The sequence below is a fragment of the Panthera tigris genome, chromosome A3 (genome assembly GCF_018350195.1).
Source record: "Panthera tigris isolate Pti1 chromosome A3, P.tigris_Pti1_mat1.1, whole genome shotgun sequence".
In the NCBI taxonomy this organism is placed as follows: domain Eukaryota; kingdom Metazoa; phylum Chordata; class Mammalia; order Carnivora; family Felidae; genus Panthera; species Panthera tigris.
Window position 1 is genome coordinate 133,133,677 of NC_056662.1, and position 23,594 is coordinate 133,157,270.

At 40.7% G+C, this 23,594-nt stretch overlaps 1 protein-coding gene across 6 annotated transcripts in view; it reads left to right on the forward strand.

Annotated features, from left to right (window-relative positions):
• KIDINS220 (kinase D interacting substrate 220) overlaps window positions 1-14,771 on the forward strand; it is a 95,264-nt gene extending 80,493 nt beyond the window's left edge. For 4 of the 6 annotated variants that reach the window (XM_042982551.1, XM_042982553.1, XM_042982552.1 and 1 more), the window contains 4 exons: window positions 5,383-5,514; window positions 7,780-7,878; window positions 8,881-9,117; window positions 11,750-14,771. In XM_042982551.1, coding sequence (XP_042838485.1) covers window positions 5,383-5,514; window positions 7,780-7,878; window positions 8,881-9,117; window positions 11,750-13,012 — 1,731 coding nt within the window. In that variant the 3' untranslated portion in view covers window positions 13,013-14,771. Of the gene's footprint in view, window positions 1-722; window positions 756-5,382; window positions 5,515-7,779; window positions 7,879-8,880; window positions 9,118-11,749 lie in introns of all 6 variants that reach the window. The other 2 variants (XM_042982549.1, XM_042982550.1) reach the window with 1 other exon arrangement.
• Window positions 14,772-23,594: the final 8,823 nt, after the last annotated feature.

A 23,594-nucleotide genomic window follows, 5' to 3' on the forward strand; every position in this document is an offset into this window, starting at 1 on the left:
TACCACCACCCTAGTGGGTATAGAAGAACAATCAGTAACAGTGGCATCGGCTCTCAATGGAAGTTTTAAAAAATCCACATCGCTGAAATCGTTCTGTTAATCACAGTATGCAGATACTTTCTGCCTTACGTTTAGGATTTCTTGAGCCATAAGGCTCTTAAGGCTTTCTTTTCAAATGGTATTTTAGTGCATCGATCATGTGCCAGATGCCCAGTGAAACAAACCCCAAATCTGAAAAGTAGATTTCTGAACATTAAGCATAGTGTGGCTAGATAATATTTCATTTTATGAGGTGCTCACGTGAATTCCAAGGGCTTAAATCTTATTAGTAAAGTGGTTCTCTTCAGTTGCAGTTTTTAATTAGAATATCTAAATATTAATTTTATACTGGTAGGTGGTAGGAATATTGACTTTTCACAGCAAATTTTATTTACCTGGTTCTCCTGTTGAATGTATGGCCCATGATTTATTCTTTTAATAGAAAGACTATATGTTCTGAGAGTACAGTTTTAATGTTACCAAGAGCATGTGAATGACATCACACTAACCTGTGTGTGTGCGTGTGTGCGTGTGTGTGCAACTGCGCATGTGTGTTCCTTGCCTGGTGCTGCTGCAGAGGTGTCTGAGGGGTGACAAGCGTGCTGCCTGTGTTTATTACATGTGCCTATTTGATGTTTTACTTAAGCTCGTGTCCTTCATTCTGTTTTATTCCTTCCTTAAAGCCGTGTGACTCTGGGTTTAACAAACAAAGACAGGTACAGAAACTTTCAGTGAAATCTTCTTACTCACTTTTCTTATTAGACTATTAGAAGCAACCATTGGCACCCTCACGCTGGGCTGTTGATACATCTGTGCTTATTTCAGTGCCCGAGTTTATTTTAATAGCCGCTTTTAGCCTTGGCATGGCACTCATTCTGGCTAATCACTTCTAAGCTTATTTAATAAATTTACCAAAACGATAGTGTTTCAGAGTGTAGTTTTAATCTACTTACAATATAAGATAATATAGTTGCATCAAGGCAATTTCAGTCTGTTTTGTTAGCTTTACTTTTCCCTAAAGAAATTCTGACTTGTGTGCATTTTGAAGTTTATATTTAACAGTTTAAACAAACTAACATCTTTTGTATTCAAATATCTGCATTAGAAAATTTTTAAAAATAAATTGTGATATATGTTGAAATGATCTGTTCTAGAGTGATAGCTGATATATTTCAAATAAGAATGCATGATGAACTTTAGAATATTACCATTCTGTATTTTGTCAAAGTAATATAATTAGTTTTCTATTAATTTACCTGTTGAATTATTAAGTACTCTTTTTCCTTATCACTTTGGTACTCTTTGTCCTTTTATGAGGTTTCCATCCAAAAATCATTATTTTGATTACTAAGACTCATTTGGTTTCAAAATAATTGTATTATATGTGATTATTTTAAATGTATGTTTATCTATTTGGAGAGAGAGTACATATGCCTGTACCTGTGCGGCGGGGAGGGTCAGAGAGAGAGGGAAAGAGAGAATCTCAAGCACGCTCTGCACGGTTAGCGTGGAGCCCCACATGGGGCTCGATCTCACAAACCTGTGAGATCACGACCTGAGCGGAAATTAAGGGTTGGATCCTCAACTGACTGAGCACCCACACGCCCCTATATGTGATTATTTTAGAAAAGACCTGGCAGGTAATTACCATTTCTCCAATGTAACATATTTTAATTTATTGATAATTTACTCCTCATCTTGAAAAAGTCCTACCTACATATAACCAGGAGTCAGACTCTGGCTTTGGGATCTTATGATCATGTGTGTGTTTATCTTTTCTTATAAAGCTTCTAAAAGTCATTCAGAGAGTATATATTTTCTGCATCATCCCCAGTGATACAGAAATTATGTTTTAAAATAATTGATAAAATGCAAACGTTTTAAAGGTGCATAAAAGTAAAATTATGTGGGACTTTGTTTTTTCGAAGGACAACAGTGGTATCTATCAGCATTGCTCTATCGCTGAGCTCCCAGATTCTCTGTGGAAATAAGATACTCTAAAAGTTTACGTTTCCCCCCGAGCTGACAGAGTTAATTTGTTCCATGTCTATGATACTTTTCCTTTTTAGCATAGTCAGAAATAGAGTTTTGGGGGGATTAAAAAAACCTCTTTACTTTAAAATAATTTTAGACTTAAAGAAAAGGTATAAAAATAGTATTCCCTCCGTGTTAACATCTTTCATGACTGTAGCATACTGTTTAAGAGCAAAAGTTAAAATCGGTACGATACTGTTAACTACCTACAGACTTTGAATTTCACCGGTTTTCCACTAATGTCGTTGTTCTGGCCCAAGAGCCAATCTAGTTGTGTTTGTTTATATTTCTCCTTAGAGTTCTCTGATCTGTGACAGTTCCTTGGTCCTTCCTTGTCTTTCATGACCTTGATTATCGCTTCTGAAGAATACCGGTCAGGTATTTTACAGACTGTCCCCCTATTTGGGTTTGTCAGCTGGAGGTTATATGTCTCTGGTAAGAGACCCACAGGGGTGGTGCCACGCCCTTCTCAGCGCATCCTGTTAGAGGGTCTGTGCTGGGCCGGAGTCTTACTGCTGCTAATGCTAACCTTAATCGCTTGGGTAAGGTGGCCTCTGCCAGGTCTCAACACTGTAAAGTTGTATTTTCCCCTTTTTAACGAATAAATATCTTGGGAGAGATACTTTGATACTCCGCAAATATCCGTTTCTACTTATACTTTTGCCCGTTAAGTTTAGTACACGTGGATGCATCTTAGATACAACCACTCTTGTTGTGCTGGTTTCTTAATGGTAACTTTCTGTTTCTTTCTTCTACAATTATTGATTCAATTCTATTAGGAAAAGCTGTCTTTTTATTCCTCAATTATCTATTCAGTTACTTATTTTCACTTAATTATTTCACTTATTCAGTTCTTTTATAGCAGTATGGACTCATTCTATACAGAATAAGTTATAATCCATTATGATAATTATTTTGTTGATCAAACTGTGACTTTTGAACCAAGAATATGTAAAGCATAAATGCATCCAGAGACAAGAGACAGGTTGAGGAATAAAAATGTTTGGAAGGCAGCAATGAAGACCATTTAAAAGATGAATATCATTCACCAGTAAAAACAAAGAAGTGCCTACGCACGCCGTGACACGGATGAACCTTGAAAACATGATCCTAACTGAAGGAAGCCAGACACAAAGGGTCACATGTTGTGTGGCTCCATTTATATAAAAAGTCCCGGATAGGCAGGTCTAGAGACAGAAAGATTAGTAGTTGACAGGGGTTGGGAATGGATGTTGAAGGGTGGAGAATGACTACTAACGGGTACAGGGATTTCTTTTTAGGGATATGAAAATGTCGCAAAATGGATTGTGGTAATGGTTTTACAACTATGCAAGTATACTAAAAACCACTGAATCATCCACTTTTAAAGGGAGAATGGTAGGGTATGTGAATTATATCTCGATAAAGCTGTTTAAAAGGAAAGGAAGATAAAACAAATATGGTTATTAAGAATTCATAAAAAGCACTTTAAATTTCTATAGTAGATACTGGATAATTAGCATGTTGAATATTGGCTATACTCATCCAGGCAGAAAATAGAACTATGTATAGAGATAGGAAAACCAAATTATGGAAATACTAGTGTTTTACTGTTAGTATTTTTTGAAGCAGTTGTACCTCGGACCGTATAATATATGCATGTTTCAAATTTACATTTAATTAAAAACAAACTCTGAGTAAACATGTTTGGTGCAGTATATTCCAAGTCATTAACTTCCAAACTTTTATGGGTCCGTCTCATACTTGTTAACTTGCAGAGATTCCCTAACTGTCATAAAATTAATACTCCAACTCCCTGTTCAATACGGTCTCATTCCCTAGCTATGTTTATATGTAATAAAGATATGTGCTGTGTATATGCTGTTTGTGTGTATGTGCTCTCACATTACAAATAACGTTTAGCAACCGGTTAATAGGCAGTTTTGGCTGTGTTATCATGTATTTTTGTCCTGATAATGGTAAAAGAGGCAGTAGAACATATGTTTACACATCCTTGAGGATAGGATATTATTAAATTAGATTGAGTGGTATACAGGGCAGATCATTTGAACGTTGTCTTTATCTGCTATACTAGTTGGTTTGTCTTTTCTTTATTGTGGTTATAGTTTCTTTAAATTTTTTTCTTTTTTAAAATTTTTTAAATGTTTATTTACTGTCAAGAGACAGAGAGAGAGAGGGACAGAGCATGAGCATAGGAGGGTCAGAGACAGGAGGAGACACAGAATGCGAAGCAGGCTCCAGGCTCTGAGCTGTCAGTACAGAGCCCGACTCGGGGCTTGGACTCTCAAACTGAGAGATCATGACCTGAGCTGAAGTCGGACGCTAAACCGACTGAGCCACCCAGGTGCCCCCTAGTTTCTTTAAATTCTTCAAAAATAGTCCGTTGCAACAAGGGAAATAGGAAGTTGTAAGACCTGATAAGTTAGGGTTCTGGTACAAATCTGCTACTAACTAGCTATTTGTTCTGTGACTTTGAAGTCAAAACTTAACCTGTTTAGACCTCAATGTCCACACCTATCATTGAGGAGATCCATATATAATTGACCATAGGGCAAACACCTCTTTAGTACGTCCCCACATTCAGAAGTTGTTTTTCTTCTAAGTAAGTACTAGAATTATTTATTATTGTGATTTTTCTTTTAAATGAAACCACATTTTAATGGATTGTATTTACTTTTACCTGGGTTTAGAAGGAATATTTCTGTTTTATATTTACGTGCTTATTGTATAGATTCTTAAAGGGAAGTTTTAAATTCCTTGGATATAAAATCTGATCAAGGTGTGAAAACTTCAGCTCTCATAGACTATCAAGCTAGTATGTAGAGACATTTAAAGCTGTTCAGTATAGGCATTTAAAAAATTATTTCATAGATTTACCTTTTGTATTTTTATAATACAGTCATCTGAATTTTCCCTCTTTGCTCCTTTTTTTTTCTTTCCTTTTTTTTAACCCCCTGTCCTTCCTGTGATTAAGGGCTGTACCCTACTTTTCTGCGGTCAGGCTATAAACATTTGAGAAGTTGGCTTAGGCTTCATTCATGGAATGCTCTATCTTCATAGAAAAGTCGTTTTGATCAGGCTGTATTTGCTAGAATACAGGCCGCTCATTAAAGAAGAACAGTAGCTAAATCTGTTCCCTAATGGCATTTTCCCATACTACACACATTTGTTGTTTTTAACCTTCGTTTGGAAATTTGTTATTAATCGGAGTACTTCATAGTGTAACTTCGTGAGAGTTTCTCTGTCATGTGCTACATGCATCTGGCATGAAATGCTATTCACACGTGTATTTTTCCATGGCTTATCTAGGGGTCAGGCCCAGCCTCAGGAGCAGTGGTATCACTGAATTCGATGAATGTGGATGCGGTATGTGAGAAACTGAAGCAAATAGAGGGGCTGGACCAGAGTATGCTGCCTCAGTATTGTGCAACGATCAAAAAGGTGATGTGCACACCGGCCTGCCGACTCGAAGCAGGACGGAGGGTGTGGGGACGGGCTCTGTGGACAATGAACGCTTCAGTTCCAGCAGCTCAAGGATGGATTTTCTGTTGCAGTGGGAAAGCTCCAAATGGAAACGTGATTCTCGCTCTTTTGTATCCTAAAATTGCCCTACTGTTCCTTAGTTTATAGGTGGATAGAAGACAGTAGCTGTATTACAGTGTTATTGTTTTAATTTTTTTTAATGTTTATTTTTAAGAGAGAGAGAGAGAGAGAGAGAGAGAGAGAGAGAGAGAGAGAGAGAGAGAGAGACAGCGACAGCGCACAAGCAGGGGAGGGGCAGAGAGAGGGAGACACAGACTCCGAAGCAGGCTCCAGGCTCCGAGCTGTCAGCACAGAGCCTGATGTGGGGTTCGAATGCACAAACTGTGAGATCATGACCTGATTTGAAGTCAGATGCTTAACCAGCTGAGCCACCCAGGCGCCCCACAATGTTATTTTTTAAACGATCGAATATAAGTAAAAATGCCTTGATGAGAAATACAAAGCTCTGAGGAACTTCACATTTAGATAAACAGTAACTCATGTCTCCAATATGCAACACAGAACATTTAAAGGCTTTTTCTGTTATATTTTCTTTGTATTATTTGTGACTTAATAATTATCAGAGTAAACCACACTTGCTTCATTTTCCCCAAGTTCTCCCTTTTATGTGTTAATAGGACTTAGGAGTATGTCCCATTTGATGAACCCTCATAGGTTTGGTGTGCGAGGCTCACATGCATGAGGAAGTTTATTCCTCCTATGTCCTGTTCTTCCTACTCTCCCGGCCACCGCAAAGGTAGACAGTGACGTCTGGGATTCGGGGGAGGCGGCTTCCCACATTATACAAGCCCGCGTCCCTGTTAGAGTGGATATTTGCACTAAGTTATGCTTTTTCTTTTACTACAGTAGAGTAGAACATTAGTTACAAGCCTCTACTTTAAAGAATGGCATCTAAAAAAGTTTTTGTAAAGAACGATGAGCATGTAAAATGAGATACCATTTTACTAATCTTAACTTACCTTTAGTCGGAAAGGTTTCAGATAATGTCAGTTTCCTTACAGATCTAGTTAGTGCTGATCCCTGTTTGCAAAAGCATCAAGCATTGCCTTTCCAAGGTACAAACCTGACTCTCTCCTCTGGGCCACTTGGGTAGAGTATCAGGAAAGGATGAGGCCTCCAACTTGAATCGTGGGCAATTTTGTTTCCATCTTGACAGCATTTTCTTCCCACTCAGCTCTTTACTGACAGCCCTGGCTTCTGAGGCCCATCTTGGCCCTGGTTTGTTAAGTGCTGCGAACCGCTTTGCATTTCTGCAGCAGGACCTCTGTCGTGGGCTTGCTCTGTGCACTTGTCTTCACAATTAACTTGAGTGAGCAGAGGAGGGGCAGAGAGAGGGAGAGAGGATCCCAAGCAGGCTCTGCACCGTCAGCCCAGAGCCCCATGCTGGGCTCAATCCCACGAACCGTGAGATCACGACCTGAGCTGAGATCAGGAGTCAGACGCTCAAGTGACTGCGTCACCCAGGCGCCCTCATTCTATCGGTTTTAAACGCAAGTACGCCGTAATTTTACCACAGTTAATAAAACCAGGCTTTGTATTTTGTAAAATCAGCCAAGGTACCTATTATTAATAAAGAAAATCTCATCCGTTCTTTGGGGGAAACTAGAATTACAGAGACCCAATGTGATACAGTCATTTTTCGTGAATTCAATAAATTGGGAAATTAGTGGGTGGACATTCTTCATGGCTGAAGTTACCTAACATAGCTGATAAACAAGTTTGTCAGAACTTACCTCACTTGGAACTTAGTCTGTGACTGACACACTAACAAGGACAGATGACGCTGCCCCTCCCAGAAGCTTCGGTTCGTGTTCATATGTTACAAGATAAGAAGAGACGAACTAACAGTTGTGTTTATTGCTCATGACAGGGTGTAGGTAGTTTGGGAAATAGTTGGGAGGGTTAGATCTTGGGTTGGTCCCTGAAGAGTGATTTGTATTACTTGCATGCTAAGACACTTGGAAAAAATACGGAGTGGTAGATATTGATCAAAGTCAGCTTGTGTATTGTATTATCACATAGGCTAGTAACCTTTTTTAGGTCAGTGTTTTCTAGTCTGTAATGACTTTTTTTAGTGCTGATGGAAAGGTACTTTTTAATCGCTACTGTTTCAGAATATCTCATATTTTCTTTGTTTTTCTACTTGCATTTGTTTTCATTCAGGCAAACATAAATGGCCGTGTGTTAGCTCAGTGTAACATTGATGAGCTGAAGAAAGAGATGAATATGAATTTTGGGGACTGGCATCTTTTTAGAAGCACGGTAAGATACCTTATATTTATGGAATTACTTACAATAGTGTATAAGGCAAGCGCTGATCAGCACTGGCCTAAACTGCTGTTTTTCTGTATTCTCGTAGGCAGAATATCCACAGCAGTGTGTGGTAACCTTTGTCTTTTGGACATTTCACTTGGAAATTTGGGGAAGAGGCAACCTGCCAATTCTCCACGCTTTCACTGACGAAGCCTTTTTTCTTTGACCTGCCTCTAGCCGGGCTCTCTGTGCCTCTAGGCCTCAGCCTCGGTGTCTGTCCTTGCCAGGCCCTGCAGCGCCCAGTTTTAGCAAGGATCACGTGAAGTCAGTTTAGAAAGGACTCCCACCCGCGCTATCTGATAGCCTTTGGTACCCGATCAAACCCCTCGTTCCCCATCACCCCCTAGATGATATCTGATCACCCTGGCCTGCCTTTCAGAGAATCCTGTCAAGTTAGTTTGGCCAGAATTCCCTTGACCTTGATGTTTCCTCTTAGAGATTTTCCACCCACCGACCCCCACCCCACTCCTCGCTTGTCCACACTGCTTTCTGGGTTGGGCTCAGTGCTGTCTTGAGCTCTCTTTTCCCCAGTTGCAATAGTTGCTGATTAGAATCTGCTTTCACCATATCAGCTACTCTCTGGCTCTGGTTCTCTTTGACACACTACAGTTGCATTCTGTTTGGTTAAATGTTAACAAAATATAAACTGAATTTTGAACTAAAGTAATAATAACATCAGAGTCAAGTTAAATTTTACACTAAAGTAATAATAACACAGTGGCCAGATTAGCGTATGATGTACACATGATGATTTTGTCACTACTTCTTTTAGTGTAATTGAAGTGAAAGATAAGCAGATATAGTTCAAATCCATTAGAAACTCACAAGAAGTCTGCTTTTTCATTTTCATTATAGTAACTTTATAGTGTTTTATTTTTTTAAATAATTTTTAAAGCTTCTAAACTGCGATTTGTCAGTGTGGATATTGATGTTCTTTTTCCTTCCGTTAAGGTACTAGAAATGAGAAGTGCAGAAAACCAAGCGGTCCCCGAAGACTCGCATTTACTTAGTGAGAACAGCAGCGGCCCGGTTCCCCACGGCGAGTCTGCTCGGCGCTCCTCCCACAACGAACTGCCTCATACTGAGCTCTCCAGTCAGACCCCCTACACACTGAACTTCAGCTTTGAGGAACTGAATACCCTTGGCCTAGACGAAGGTGCCCCACGTCACAGTAATCTAAGTTGGCAGGTATTTATTAAATGTCATTTTTCACATTACTGAAGAAGGAGGGCGGTATTTAATTCACTGAGAATATCTTGGTGCGTTGATGTAGTCATTCGGAAAATACTTAATGAGTACCTCAGTGAACAAGACCGAGGGCTCCCTATTTTCAAGAAACTGTACTTTTCTGAAGGGGACAGTCAGTAAAATAAAGAAAAAATGAGATCATTTTGGAAATGGGTAAGAACTGTTAAAACAGTGCACTAGAGTAACAGCATAGAGAGTGAATGGGAAGCGGGCTACTTTGGTTGGGCTGGTCGATAGAGTTCAGGCTTCACTTGCTATTTTCCTGTGAAAGTCAGTAGTCAGGGGCTAAGATACATCTTTATTGGAAAGTTGCCACATATTACCCCTTTGAACAGCATAATTTGGTTTTCAGTACATATGCCCAGTGTGTAGGGATCCTCATTTTCTTTTATCATCTGAGGTGAGCAAGGGGTGCGTTCCACTTTCTGGTGTTCTTAGCAGAGAGAGGCCAGGTGAGAATCAGGAATAAAGAGGACGGTGAGAGACACTTGAGATGGAGTGAGGAGAAGATAAGAAAAAGAAACCAGAGGAAAACAGAGCAGGATGCAGAAGAGAGGACAGGCCAGGGAGGAAAAGCAGTAAACAGCCACCACAAGAAACCGTTCTGAGAGGGAGTGAGGGGTATTTAGGAAAAGCGGTACCTGGTAGGTCTGCCATTTTTAAGAGGGTTTGGTTTAGTTTGGTAGTAAACACATTTTGTTGTTGTTGTTGTTGCTGCTGCTGCTGCTGCTGTTACCTTTTAGTATATACCAGGAACCTTTTTCTTTATGTTGGAAAACCATCTTATAATCGGGTACTGACTGAGATAAAAATTCCCTTCTTTTATGAGAAGATGTGTTCACACTTGACCCTTTTGTCCCTGTGTTTCTGCCAACAGTGCTTCCTTTCTTTTCCCTGGAATTCCTTTTAGCATTCCTTAAGAAATCCTCATTCTCTGCTTTTCCATACTTGGCATTTCCTACCGTGACCTGGAAACCCATGGCCTTCCCATTAATGCAGCGGCTCTCAAACTTTGCCATAATCTCAGAGTCGCTTTGCGCTTTTCAAAATCACCCGAGACCCCGAATAGCTTTTGTTTATGTGACTTGTATCTGTCAGTATTTACCATCTTAGAAATAAAAACGGAGAAACTTTAGAAATATTTATGAATTTATTTAAAAATAAACACATTACATGTTAACATAAATAACATTTTCATGAGAAATGACAATATTTCCCAAACAAAGCAAACTTTAGTGAAAATGGGATTGTTTTGCAAATCTCTTTAATGCCTGGCTCAGCAGAAGGCAACCAGACCCCCATATCTGCTTCTGCATTAAATCTCTTGTGGCCTCACGTGTCATGGAGCCTCTGCAAGGCCCGCTGGACACTGTTGTGGGACTGAGAGTGAGAGACAGCTGGCATCGTCATAGGACGTTCTTTTGGGAATTGTGTAGACCTCATGGATTCCTGAAGCCTTGTGGACACAGTGCACGTGAGAGCGGAGAAGGGTGCTCTCCTTATGGTCTCAATCCACTGGCAGGGGCCCTTCTCAAGGAGATGGGTCATTTTCTCCCTGTGGAAGACTCCTCTCCTTATTTCTGCTTCATGGCTCCAGCCTTTGCTCTTGTCCCTTCTAAGACTTCCTTGATTCTTTTTCTTCAATTTCCCTCCTCTTTTTCCTAATCTGTAGTCTTTAGTCCTCATTTATTAGCTTTTCGGAGATCTAAAGCAATTCTAATCCTAAAACTTCACATTGGAAATCAAACTTTTAAAAATACCTCATTTCTCTGTTTACTAGGATCTGACTGTTGGCCTCATGGCTTCCATTTCTGTTCATTTGGATCCTGTATTTGTCTTTTCTATTGCACTCTATGCTTTAATCCTTTTAAATTATTATTGTTATTGTTTGGTATTTACAGTACATTTTCTTAATTGAAATTTGGCAGTAACTTTATGTCATACAAATTAGGTAAAGGTTCTTTTTTTTTCATTTCAAGGATATTTAGCAAATAATTCTTTTTTTCCTATTAAAAATTTTTTTTAATTCCAGTTAGCTAGCATTCAGTGTAATATTAGTTACAGGTGTACAATACAGTGACTCAACACTTTCATACAACACTCGGTGCCCATCAGAGAAAGTTTCTTTTTAAGATACATTGAAGACTTGAGTATTTTGTTCTTGAGATATATGTTAACCCTAATCTTCTTTGTCTTTCCTAAGAGGAATTTTTATGTTATATCAATGAAGGTGATTTTTGCCTTAAATAAAAGTTAAAAGTTTGATGTTCTAAAAACAAATGCTAAGATTATTTGCTAATATAACCTTTAATTATACTTTAGAAGATTAATAATAAACTAATTTTATTAAAATTATATAAAGCTTTCTAATAACAGTAAAATTATCCATAAGTTCCCAGCTTTTATTAAACTGTGTTATGTACAATTCTTTTAAAGGAATTTGGTATTTTGAGGACACTAAAAATTCTGCGTGTACATATATATTTCCTAAGTTGATATTTATGCCTTTTTATTTATTTATTTTTTTTTTGCTTACTTGAATTCTTAAATTTATTTTTTTCTGTCTTCACAGTCACAAACTCGCAGAACCCCAAGTCTTTCGAGTCTCAATTCCCAGGATTCCAGTATTGAAATTTCAAAGCTTACTGATAAGGTGCAGGCCGAGTATAGAGATGCCTATAGAGAATATATTGCTCAGATGTCTCAGTTAGAAGGGGGTACAGGTTCTACAACAATTAGTGGCAGATCTTCTCCACATAGCACATATTATCTGGGTCAGAGCTCATCAGGGGGCTCCATTCATTCTAATCTAGAACCAGAAAAAGGGAAGGATAGTGAACCAAAGCAAGATGATGGAAGGAAGTCATTTTTAATGAAGAGGGGAGATGTTATAGATTATTCTTCATCAGGGGTTTCCACCAATGATGCCTCACCCCTGGATCCTATCACTGAAGAAGATGAGAAATCTGACCAGTCTGGCAGTAAGCTTCTCCCAGGCAAGAAGTCCTCAGAAAGGTCAAGTCTCTTCCAGACAGATCTGAAGCTTAAGGGAGGTGGACTGCGCTACCAGAAACTTCCAAGTGATGAAGATGAATCTGGGACAGAAGAATCAGATAATACTCCATTGCTCAAAGATGATAAAGATAAAAAAGTTGAAGGGAAGGTAGAGAGAGTATCAAAGTCTCCAGAACACACTGCAGAGCCGATTAGAACCTTCATTAAAGCGAAAGAATATCTGTCAGATGCTCTCCTTGACAAGAAGGACTCGTCCGATTCAGGAGTCAGATCCAGTGAAAGTTCTCCCAATCACTCTCTTCACAACGAAGGGGCTGATGATTCCCAGCTTGAAAAGGCGAATCTCATCGAGCTTGAAGATGACAGCCACAGTGGAAAACGGGGAATACCGCACAGCTTGAGTGGCCTGCAAGATCCAATCATAGCTCGGATGTCCATTTGTTCCGAAGACAAGAAAAGCCCTTCCGAATGTAGCTTGATAGCCAGCAGCCCTGAAGAAAACTGGCCAGCATGTCAGAAACCCTACAATCTGAACCGAACACCCAGTACTGTCACTCTGAACAACAACAGTGCACCAGCTAACAGATCTAATCAGAGTTTTGATGAAATGGAAGGAATGAGGGAGACTTCCCAAGTCATTCTGAGGCCTGGTTCTAGTTCCAACCCGACTGCTATTCAGAATGAAAACCTAAAAAGCGTGACGCATAAGCGAAGCCAGCGTTCAAGTTACACAAGACTCTCCAAGGATTCTTCAGAGCTCCACGCAGTGGCCTCCTCTGATACCACAGGCTTTGGAGAGGAAAGAGAAAGCATTCTTTAAGCAAAACAAGTGAAAGCAGAGTAGTATTCCTGTACCCCTGTGACAAAGTTGACCCGTTTTTATAGTGAGTCCATCCGTGTATGTCATCTTTGTACGTTTCACTCACAAATAATTAACGCATGGGAGGGTCTTTGGTAAAAGAAACATACACTGTACCCCAGAGGAAAGTGTAAGGAAGGGTGGTTCATCACTCACCCTCCACTGTCTTTGTGATTAGAAGCTTAAAAGCCCACCATTGATATTGAACCCTTCATTGGCACACAGCCCCATAAAATTTCTTGTGACAAGATCTAAGTATAGAGATAGGTCGGAAATGTTTTATTAGACACAAAGGGTGTGGTTTGCCAAAGAAAATGAAAGCCAGAGACTCCTTTTCTACAGCATCCCCTTATCACACATTCAAAGGAAGACATGACGTTAGATGAACCAGAAGCAAATTTTGCTCTTAGAGGGTAAGAGACAAGAATTTATAGGTTATGGAGTAGCCCAGAGACTAAAGGTAAATGCTCTGTAAATTGAGAACCGGTGTTCTATATGATAGATAAATGGTTTAACAAGGGCTTTAAAAATTAATAAGAAGATGATGAACAGTGCTCAAAATGGAGCCCCAGTGACGAGACCTTTATGAGCTCCTAGGAGAGTGGCCTGCGGGGAGGGGCCAGGAACCTCCCTAGGACCTGGACCCTCTCCTCCAAATCCCAGACCTGGCTACAAGCACCATCCACCTGCTTGAGGACTCATGCTGGTCTTTTCTGTGACTCTTCAGTTGTGTGCCCAATTTTTCGTAGCCTGGCGGTGAGAGGGAGAAACATGAATTCTTTCTCTGGAGAATCAGGGAGGCATGGGTAATATAGAGGCACTAATAAATATTCATGGAACGAGAGAATGAGGAAATACTTATGTCAGAAAGGTCAGTGTCACTTGACAGATGACAAGGAAATATTTAATTAGGTAAAACTAAATTATTGCCTTCTCTCCAGGCAGAGTGTAGACTAAGTATCTACTTCATCTATTCCTAAACTAGCATGCTAATCCCGGGGAGCAGGGGGAGGACCAGAAGAAAGGATACACTTCTTTAAAAAGTTTAAAAACGTAACAAAGCAAGGGTAAAAAGCAGATAAAACTGGTGAGATTTTCCATTTATTGTTAGCGGGGTTAAGAGAATGATCACCTTTAAGTATCGTACAAGAAATGGACCTTGTCATCATGCATTGAGTATTTTTGTTGTTGTTTTAACATAGCTTATTTATGTAGAATTAATTTTGGCAGTATATCCGCAGTCACAGATAAGATCATAGATCGTAGGTGTGCAATTGCCCAGATTTAGTGTTGCATTTGTGATGGTTTTCACTGAATAGATTTTTATTAATATACTGAATAAATTACTTAGTTGACCAGTCACTGCACTAAATAGTTGCTGTTTTGGGGTTTTATGGCCTTGATGTTGAAGTATAACCTAACATTTTCTTAAGGTGTTTATTTCGCATGACTTTAACAAATGTTTTTAACCAGTTTTAAAAAGGCAGGATGTTATTGACATTACATATTGAAATGTTAACATTTTAGTATTAATAGTGCTTATTGGTTTGCAATATTGTATAATTCGTAATTATTTCAGAGGCAACATTTTGTTCTTTTTCCGGTGAGTAAATGCAGCCTAAGATCACTGTAGTACGTTCTTTACGCTGTTTGTGAAGTTACTACTAGAGTGTTAAGTGTACCACTAGATTTAGAAAACAATAAAAAAAATTGCATGTTATTCTGACTCATGAATTTTTATTCACTACAGTGATGATTCACATTTTGATTACAAATGAAAGAGTAATTTGTGTGTCTGTTTTGTCGTATGTGTGCGAAGTTTGTGAAAGGCGTTCAGGTTCATGGAGCAGTCGCACATGTGGCAGACACCTTCTGAGCTCCCCACGAGTCTTCTGGAGAGAGCGGGGCTCCTAGGTCCCTGTGCCTGAACGGTGCTTTACTGAAGCATTGCTGCCCAGTAGCACAACTCTGTACTGTCCGTTTCTGTAGCTGGAAGAACTAGGTTGTCCAGATCCTGGGAAGATGTCAATTTCATTGTTCTGTGAACATTATGGAAAAGTTTTCTTTTTCATATTCCTAACAGAAATTGACAAACCAGATGGGTTATTGAGTCATACCATCATTCCTTTGAATCTGTGTCTCTGTGTGTGTGTCTGTGTGTGTGTGTGTGTGTGTGTGTGTGTGTGTGTGTGTGTGTGTATCTATTTATAAGATACAGCTCAGTCTGATTCTCACAAATGTGAAGCTCTGCTTTAAGCTGGGTGGAAAATGATAAGAAAATTGGTGTTGTGATCTTGCTCGTCCCTTCGATTCTGCATCATTTAGAGTTTTACCATATTTTATAAACCACTCTACCTTCACTTTAAGCCACAGATAGTTCTGTTCACGTAGCAGAACGTGAAGGCAGACCATTCACCTTGGACGTATGGAGTGGTATGCAGGGGCATAGCCCTTCCACAGGAGACTGGAAATGGAAGCAAACTATTGCTTTCCCTCAATATACTTCTTGCAGTGCTGAGTGTTTAAGGGTCAGCTCCCAGATTCTGGGAGATTGAAGCGTTTGGAACTGAACCAGCATTTCCAAAATTGACAGGAAAATCTGTTTTTGTGTTCTCTTTTACTTATGTGAGTTTTAGACAGCAGTCAATACTTTTAGTGGACTAGCCAAATAATTTTAGAAATTTATTTGCTAAAATTCTCAACTTGAGAACTCTTTTAGATCATTTGCATGTCGCAGTGCTGCAGTAAAATATATTTGTAATCATGATTTTTTTTTCTTACAAATACTAACCATTAGGAAATATTGTTTGAATGAAATTATTTTTCTGGCTAAAATACTAAATTTAAAAGGTTTTAAGACTTCATAGTTTTTGGTTACACCAGGAATTCTCAGCCTATTTAGAAGTATCTTACAATTTTAAAATCTCTGAATTCCTGGCTCACTCTTGAGGTAATCAACAGACCTACCCAGAAAAGAGAGAACTGGAGAGCACTGTTTCCCTTTACTTTATGGACGAGTGACACTGAGGGAAAAGCGGGTGAGAGGGAAGGTGCGATAAAATCAACTTCTTTGGCAAACACTTGGGACTGAACATCTCCGCTCCTTTACTTCCCACCTGCCCTTCTACACGTCTGCTGACATCTGGCAGGAGGGGAGAAACGGGGAAACTTTCTTGCCTGGGGTAGGGCTGAGGGCTGGCTAACCTGGGGTGGGCTATTTGAAATGATTGCATTTTTAATTTCCAGGTTGTGGTGCCCCCTACGTTTCCCTACCCCATAATTTCAAGCATAGGCCATCATAGTGCAAATTAATTGAAAAGTAGAAATTTATATGTAACAGTGAGCCCACACTGGATGACCTTTTAATGGTTCATCACTTCAGAAAGGTTGAGAATCCTTGGTTGAGACCGATTAACTAGAAAGAGAAGCTAAAATCTTACATGATTTTAAACCCTTTCATGTCTAGGAAGAAAACGCTGCCCTTGAGATAGATACATCTTCAGAGGATCCAATTTAAACTAAGGTATGTAAAAAATTAGTTTTCAAATTCAACTGGTTTTAAGCCAGCAGTTGCAAACAATTGTCACCAGTTAGAGAATTTATATTCTTCCTGCTTTAAGAAACTGAGTTAAGTAAGACACATTTAAAGCCATCGCTGGAAAGCATCCGCTGTCCCCTACGAGGCCAAAGCTTTTTAAAGCAAAACTCCTAGTAAAGCACAGCCTTGGTTTACACCATCATGAGTGTGCTGTGCCCAGGTTCACGTGGTGGCTGAAAGATCTCATTAACACGGCCCTGGTCTCACTTGGGTGGAGAGGACTTCCTGAATGGAACTTGGGTGGCTGATATGATTAGCTCCATCCTGAATTTCCAGTTACAGTGAGGCATTAAGAAAACAAAGAATTTATAAGAATAAAAGGATGCATGGAAAAGGAGGAGATCATTTCCAGACTTGTATCAGAAGTCAGTAAAAATGTCAATGATTTGATCTCACTGGAGTGAAGACAAAAGTTGGAAAAAACATGAATTACATAATATTGTACGCTAAAGGCAGTGCGATTGCTTTAAAGCACACAAACTGTTCTTAATGTGCCTGTGGAGTATGATCAGCGGTCATTTGTTTACCAAGAACACACTTACGTCCTGCATTTTCGGAGGCTAAATCTAGTTTTTGTAGTGCCCTTTACGCTAGCGACCGACATCAGGAGTCCTTTCTCAGTTTTGCCGAGATTTAACAAAACATGAAATAATACTTCGACTGAATAATTGAAACTGGAATAAATGAAAATTTACTTCTAAAAAAGAATATGGCACTGTGTGCTCCATATTCAAATCCAGAACCTGTTTGAAGTAGGTAAGATCGCCTTGATTACCCGCTATCATTTTCTAATCCTAACATGGAATTTGTACTGATTTACCTTGTTTTCTTTCAAGGCAACAGGGGCTCTAGATCTTAAGTGTCCTGCCCGTAGACCCTATCTCGTGGCAATTCGGGTAGCTTCTCACAGTCGGCTCCTCGCCAAACGTAAGGGGTAACGAAGACACTACCGATTACCACTCAGTAATCCTGCTACCCGCTCGCTGGAGAAGAGAGACTGGCTCACCTCCACCAGTTTTCTTTGTGGCTAGCAGTTGTAAAATTTGAATTCGTTTCAATGAAGTGTTCCATTTATGCAATTTTAGATAAAAGCCCAAACGTATAGCAAAAAGCATGCGAATGGATTCAACATAACCTAACATTTCATGTCTCGTAGCATCCTCTTGGTCAAGTAGCTAGTAAAAGTTAGATTGTTATTTTCAAAATTATAGCTCTGACACTAGTACCTTTTTAGCTATGTTTCTGAGAATTCACACGCAGCATGTTGTTACGGTTAATGCGTATTAAACTCTTTGTGTTTCTTAAAAAATTATTTTCTTTTTGAGTTCTTTGTGTTTTTCTTCCTCTACTTTTTACCTGAGTTCTTTTCACTCTTTTTTTTTGGTCTTAAGTCATCTTTGTTGTCGTTGCTGTTGTGTTTACATTGTTCTATATTCATCCTATTTTACCATAAAGCGTTCCTTAGGGCAGCAGATCGGGAAAGACCCTCATTACCTTTTAGACCAAGCCTTGGATTTCAGACAGCCAGCGGACATTCAGTCAGCACTTGTGAAGTGAGTGAATAAAGTCTACCGTAAACTGGGAGAGTGCCCACACGTCCATCCTACACTGTGTCTTAAAAATACTGAATTGGGGGGCACCTGGGTGGCTTAGTTGGTTAAGTGTCCGACTTTCGGCTCAGGTCATGATCTTACGGTTCGTGAGTTTGAGCCCCGCGTCGGGCTCTGTGCTGTCAGCACAGAGCCTGCTTCGGATCCTCTGTCTCCCTCTCTCCGCTCCTCCCCCCCCCCAAATAAATAAACATAAAAAAATAATTAAAAAACTGAATTGGGATGCTTTTATGCCGTGGCTTGTGCTGCGGTCCTTGCAGCCCCCACCCACTCTCCCCTCACTTTATGCCGCCCGCTACCCGTCTGGCCCCTAAGCTTTTCTGTTTGTGACTCTGGGAGTCTGCCAGGACATTTTCACCAGGCTCTGTTAAAGACTCCCAGGGAAGGATCTCCACAGCCCATCTTGATAAGCGCCACCCCTTTACGGTGCTAGGCTGCAGGTTCCATGTGGATGTGTTTTTAATCCTCTCAATCCCTTTGTTTAGCCCTTGGTGGAGATGCCCATCGTATAAATTAACATAATTGTGGAGTCAGATTAAAATGCTTCATTCTACATTTTGCTTTAGGACGTTGGAAATGTTTTCAGGTGTAACTTAGCACGCACATGTTTTCTCTGAACCCCGTGGGACCACATCATTATAACGAGGACCTTCCTCTGAGAGCCATCTTACCCACTACAGCTTGGTCTTCCAGCCTTTCTTTCGGGAGGATTCTTTACTATGTTCCCTGGCCACCCGTCATCGCTCTCTGCCGTGTCTCTGTCTCGGGTGGGCCTAAGTGTGACCAACAATGGGCATGTTATTCTGGGATTCTATCCTGAATACTTTATACACGAGCCGGCCATCATGTGTTTGAAGATTTCTTCAGGAAATAGGCTAACCGCAAAAACAAGCCCCAAATCTCATTGACTCAATACTGTTGAGGTTTATTTCTTCTTACTCCTGTGACAGTTCCCTGTCATCTAAGTTGGCATAGAGCCTCGGAGACTCACGCCCCTTCATCTGTGGCGTCACCAGGTTCCAAGGCTTCAGAGTCCCCTGTCCATCTCCCACGTTCCTTGGACACACGAGAGCAGAGAGGGAGGAGGACCGCACACCAGCAGTGAGCTCCATCCAGGCCAGGAGGTGATGTAGATGCACTTCCATTGGCCTTCCTAAGTCCTGTGGTAGCGCTCAGCCACAAGGGAGGCTGGGAGTTAGGTGAACTGTTTCTGCTCTGCACAAAGAGCCAACATTTTGGTGAGCACGTAGGAGTCTTTTCTACTTCGGTACTTGATGTGGATTATCTGTGGCAGATTAAATACTGTGACTCATCTTGTTTTCAACGTTAACAGCAGTTAGTTCTTTTTGTTGACATCTCTTTTAAATTTTACTTTGTATGTGGTTTTCCTTCTGGTAGAGAAGTCTGTTAAAATTATAACACCTCACCTAGAAGGATTTTAGGGGAGGTTGGTTTTCAGTTAGCCAGTTCTTTCTGTGCATCCAAGAAATTTAACAGATTTCTAACATGGAGGAAATTGCAGGGAGAATTAAGCAAGGTTACAAATGGGAAAGGAATGATGTTTCACCTTCCCTAGAATTCTTTTCTATCCAAAGACTCTCGGATCATCCAGAATCTGCCCAACTTTCTGTTGCTGTGTTCTTTGAACTTTCTTCCTCCTGGCACAGAGCCAACAGCACCCCCTGGCTGCTTTTCCTTGTACTTGAGACGTGGAAGGATGTGGTGCTGGGAGGCTCCCGCCCCCATCCCCGGGGTGGGGCCTGGTAGTTGCAAGAAGCTAGACCCCTGTTAGCGACCACTCCTAATTGGGGAAATAGAGCTCCCACCCTTAGAAGTCAGTGGAAAATTAGACTTTAGGCCCATAATTTTGTTCTTAAACTCTTCTGTAGTCTAACTCTCTTGACCACTTTCCAGTTTTTTCCCATCAGTATTTCATCGATTCTAAGATGCACTTTTTTTTCACGGTGTGACCTTTCCGAAACATCTTCACAACCAACAGCATCAATGGCAGCATCGCTCCTTAACATTTCCTAAGGTAACGACACCTCCTCCAGTGGATGAGGTCTTGTTTGGTTGATCAGACATGATATTATTTTAATGTATGGCACGGTCACGTTGAACTGCACTTTAAGCAATAGCAATGAGCCGGTGATGATTTGTATGTCACCGATGTCCGAAAGTCACCATTTTATGTTGAATATTTGTGTTATCAGTCATTACTCATCCTGTATTCATTTTGGATACTTAAAGTATTGTTATGCATTTATTATAATAAAATAACTTCCAGTTATTGAACACACATTATGCGCCTGACAATGTTCTAAGAGCCTTATACGTATGAACTGATTTCATCCTCACAACGACTTCATAAAGTAATTACTATTATCCTCAATTTGCAAATGAGAAACTGAGTGACAGAGAGACGACGGTCACATAGCAGTGAAGTGATGGGGTCAGGTTCCAAGCCCCGGCAAGGTGGTTCTAGAATGCCCATGCTTCATGCTACGTTTATTTTATTGTTCTTTAGCTGGTTCGGGATGGGTCAATTCTTACATTTTTCAAGAGAGATCTTAATTTTAGCTTTATTTGCTGCACCATCATCATTGTCTATTTGTTTTTAAAATAGGGTTTGGGGGTCTCTCTGTTTTGTTTTAGAAAGAGATCTAAAAATAGTCTATAGTCCTGTAAATTACATTTATAGAGAAAAAAATTTTTAACATCAGACACCTTTGTTCCTACTAATGATTTTGGAACAATGTCGGAGTTTTGGTTAAAAATTTATTGACTTTAAAAACATCTTTTATTCCAGTATTATTGACGGATTAGACCACTACATTAAAGTTTGCACATAATGTTGAAAATAATTCATTTTCTTTGCAGTCTTACTGTTATTTGGCTTTCTTATACTTGCTCTTCTATATGTCTACTGTCAGTATTCTGTATCAGATTATATCCTAAATACTGCAATATGTATTTTTCTTTATATCCTATTATTGAACAGAATTAATGCTTAATAAATGTTAATAGATAAGTAATATATATCTACTTAAAATCATTATTACTGCAGTAGAGTTTTTTAATGATTCTGGTCACTGCCTCCTTTTTTTTTTTTAATTAATTATTTTTGAGAAAGAGGGTACACGCGGGGAGGGGTGGAGAGATGGAGAGAGAGAATCCCAGGGCTGACCCAGGGCTGACCCAGGGCTCAGATTCATAAACCATAAGATCATGACCTCCACTGAAGTCGGATGCTTAACCTGCTGAGCCACCCAGGCGCCCCTGGTCACCGCCTCCTAAGAAGAGAAGAAAGGAAAATAGGCAATGCTGGGCTCTTTGTGCTTCATGATATCAATGAGTCATGAGACGAGGCAAGAAACCAATAGACACGCCAGTAATGTTGGGCGGGCAGTGGTTTGAGGTGGTGGTCAGGTGACAATCCAGTTGTGGATAACTGCCTAATAATTTGAGCACTTCCTTGAGCCAGATACTGTTAAAAGTACTTCCCGTGGGCCATCTCCTTAAGTTCTAACCTGCTGATGGACTAGATACTATTATTATCCCTAGTTTACAAACATGGAGACCAAAATGCAGGAAGTTATCACTTTTACATAAACTTATGTGCATTATATTTTTATAACAGTTCCTTCCTTAATACACTGGCATTATTATTATCTTTGTTTTTTTAAATTATTTTTTTTAACGTTTATTTATTTTTGAGACAGAGAGAGACAGAGCATGAACGGGGGAGGGTCAGAGAGAGGGAGACACAGAATCGGAAGCAGGCTCCAGGCTCTGAGCTGTCAGCACAGAGCCCGACGCGGGGCTCGAACTCACGGACCGCGAGATCATGACCTGAGCCGAAGTCGGCCGCTTAGCCGACTGAGCCACCCAGGCGCCCCTATCTTTGTTTTTGAGAAAACTGAAGATTTGGGGGTTTGAGACCCACCCCCAGGGTCACCCGGCAAGTAAACAGAAAACACCAACCCTGCTTTTCTGACACATCTGGTGATTTTCCCGTCACACACCACACTGCCTGCTTCTCTTCCCCCAGTGCCCATCACTGTGCCCCGCGTGGGTCTGTGATGTTTCCGTTGTCCATACTCCCTCGTCGTAGAAAATGGTAGTGGAGAGGAGTAAACGTGTCTGAGTCTTCACGCTCAGCTGAACTAACCCCAGGTTTTCCACAGAAGCTCTGTGTCCTTCCGCCCTACCGTTCCTGGAACCACGGCAGCCTGGGTGCTAGGCAGTCACGTGCTCCAGATCTGCAGGCCACCCCGGACCTTGCGACCCTCGCGTGACTCGGCACGCATCCCCCCATCTGGCCACACCGCCCTCACTGACGGGATCTCCTGAGCTGAACGCTGTCCATTTAGCATGAACAACCAGCGTGCACTATTTAAAATTGTTCTGTGCGTGTGTGAGAGCAGCCACACACATCCGAGCACACACGTGTGCTTGTATTAAAATTCTGCCTTGCAGGATAGCTGGTTTGATCATGCCCATTGCTGAACTGGTGGGTTGGTTGGACAATCCATCACAGGTGAAGAAACAGAGCTGAGTCGCAAGACTTGAATTACGGGCCTGCCTCTGCTACTTAGTTATCAGATGGCCATTTACTTGTCCGCCTTAGTTGCTTCATCTACCAAAAGTATAAATGGTGGAGGAAAGAGGACTTCTTCCCTTTGTTAACTGGTGCCACCTCCCCAGAGCTTATTATGTGTTGGTCACTTGCAAACATTAGTTCTCTGATCTTTGCAATATCGAGGGACGGATATTTTCCCTATGTTACAAACGGGAACTAAAGCTGAGAGAAGTTAAAAACCTTGCGCGGCGTCTTGTGACACGTGAGAGCAGAAATTGGAGCTCTGGTCTGACACCAAAGCCGATGCATGTACCCCGGCCATCCCTCCGCCTGTCCAAGGATGTGCGTGCAGGCAAGTTGCAGACATTCGGCACACAGGGTGCAAACGCTATGGTCGTTTAGTCCAGCCCCCTTGCGTTTACTGATGGGGAAATTATACAGCGGTCGTATCATTACAAGCATTTCTGTTCTGCGCAGAATGGTTTGCTTGCATTCACTTTCAGCTTCGTTTATCTCTGTCTTAGCTCAGCTGCTATCCCCAAGCTCCAAAGACTGGGTGGCTTACAAACAACAGAAATTTGTATGTCCCTTCTGAGGCTGAAGTCCAAGATCACGGTGCCAGCCCGGTCAGGTTCTGGTAGAACCCTCTTCCGGCCTGCAGATGCTGACGGCGCTTGGTATCCTCTTATGGTAGACAGTCGGGAGGAAACGACCTCTCGTGACTTTTATGAGGGCACAGATCCCATCATATGG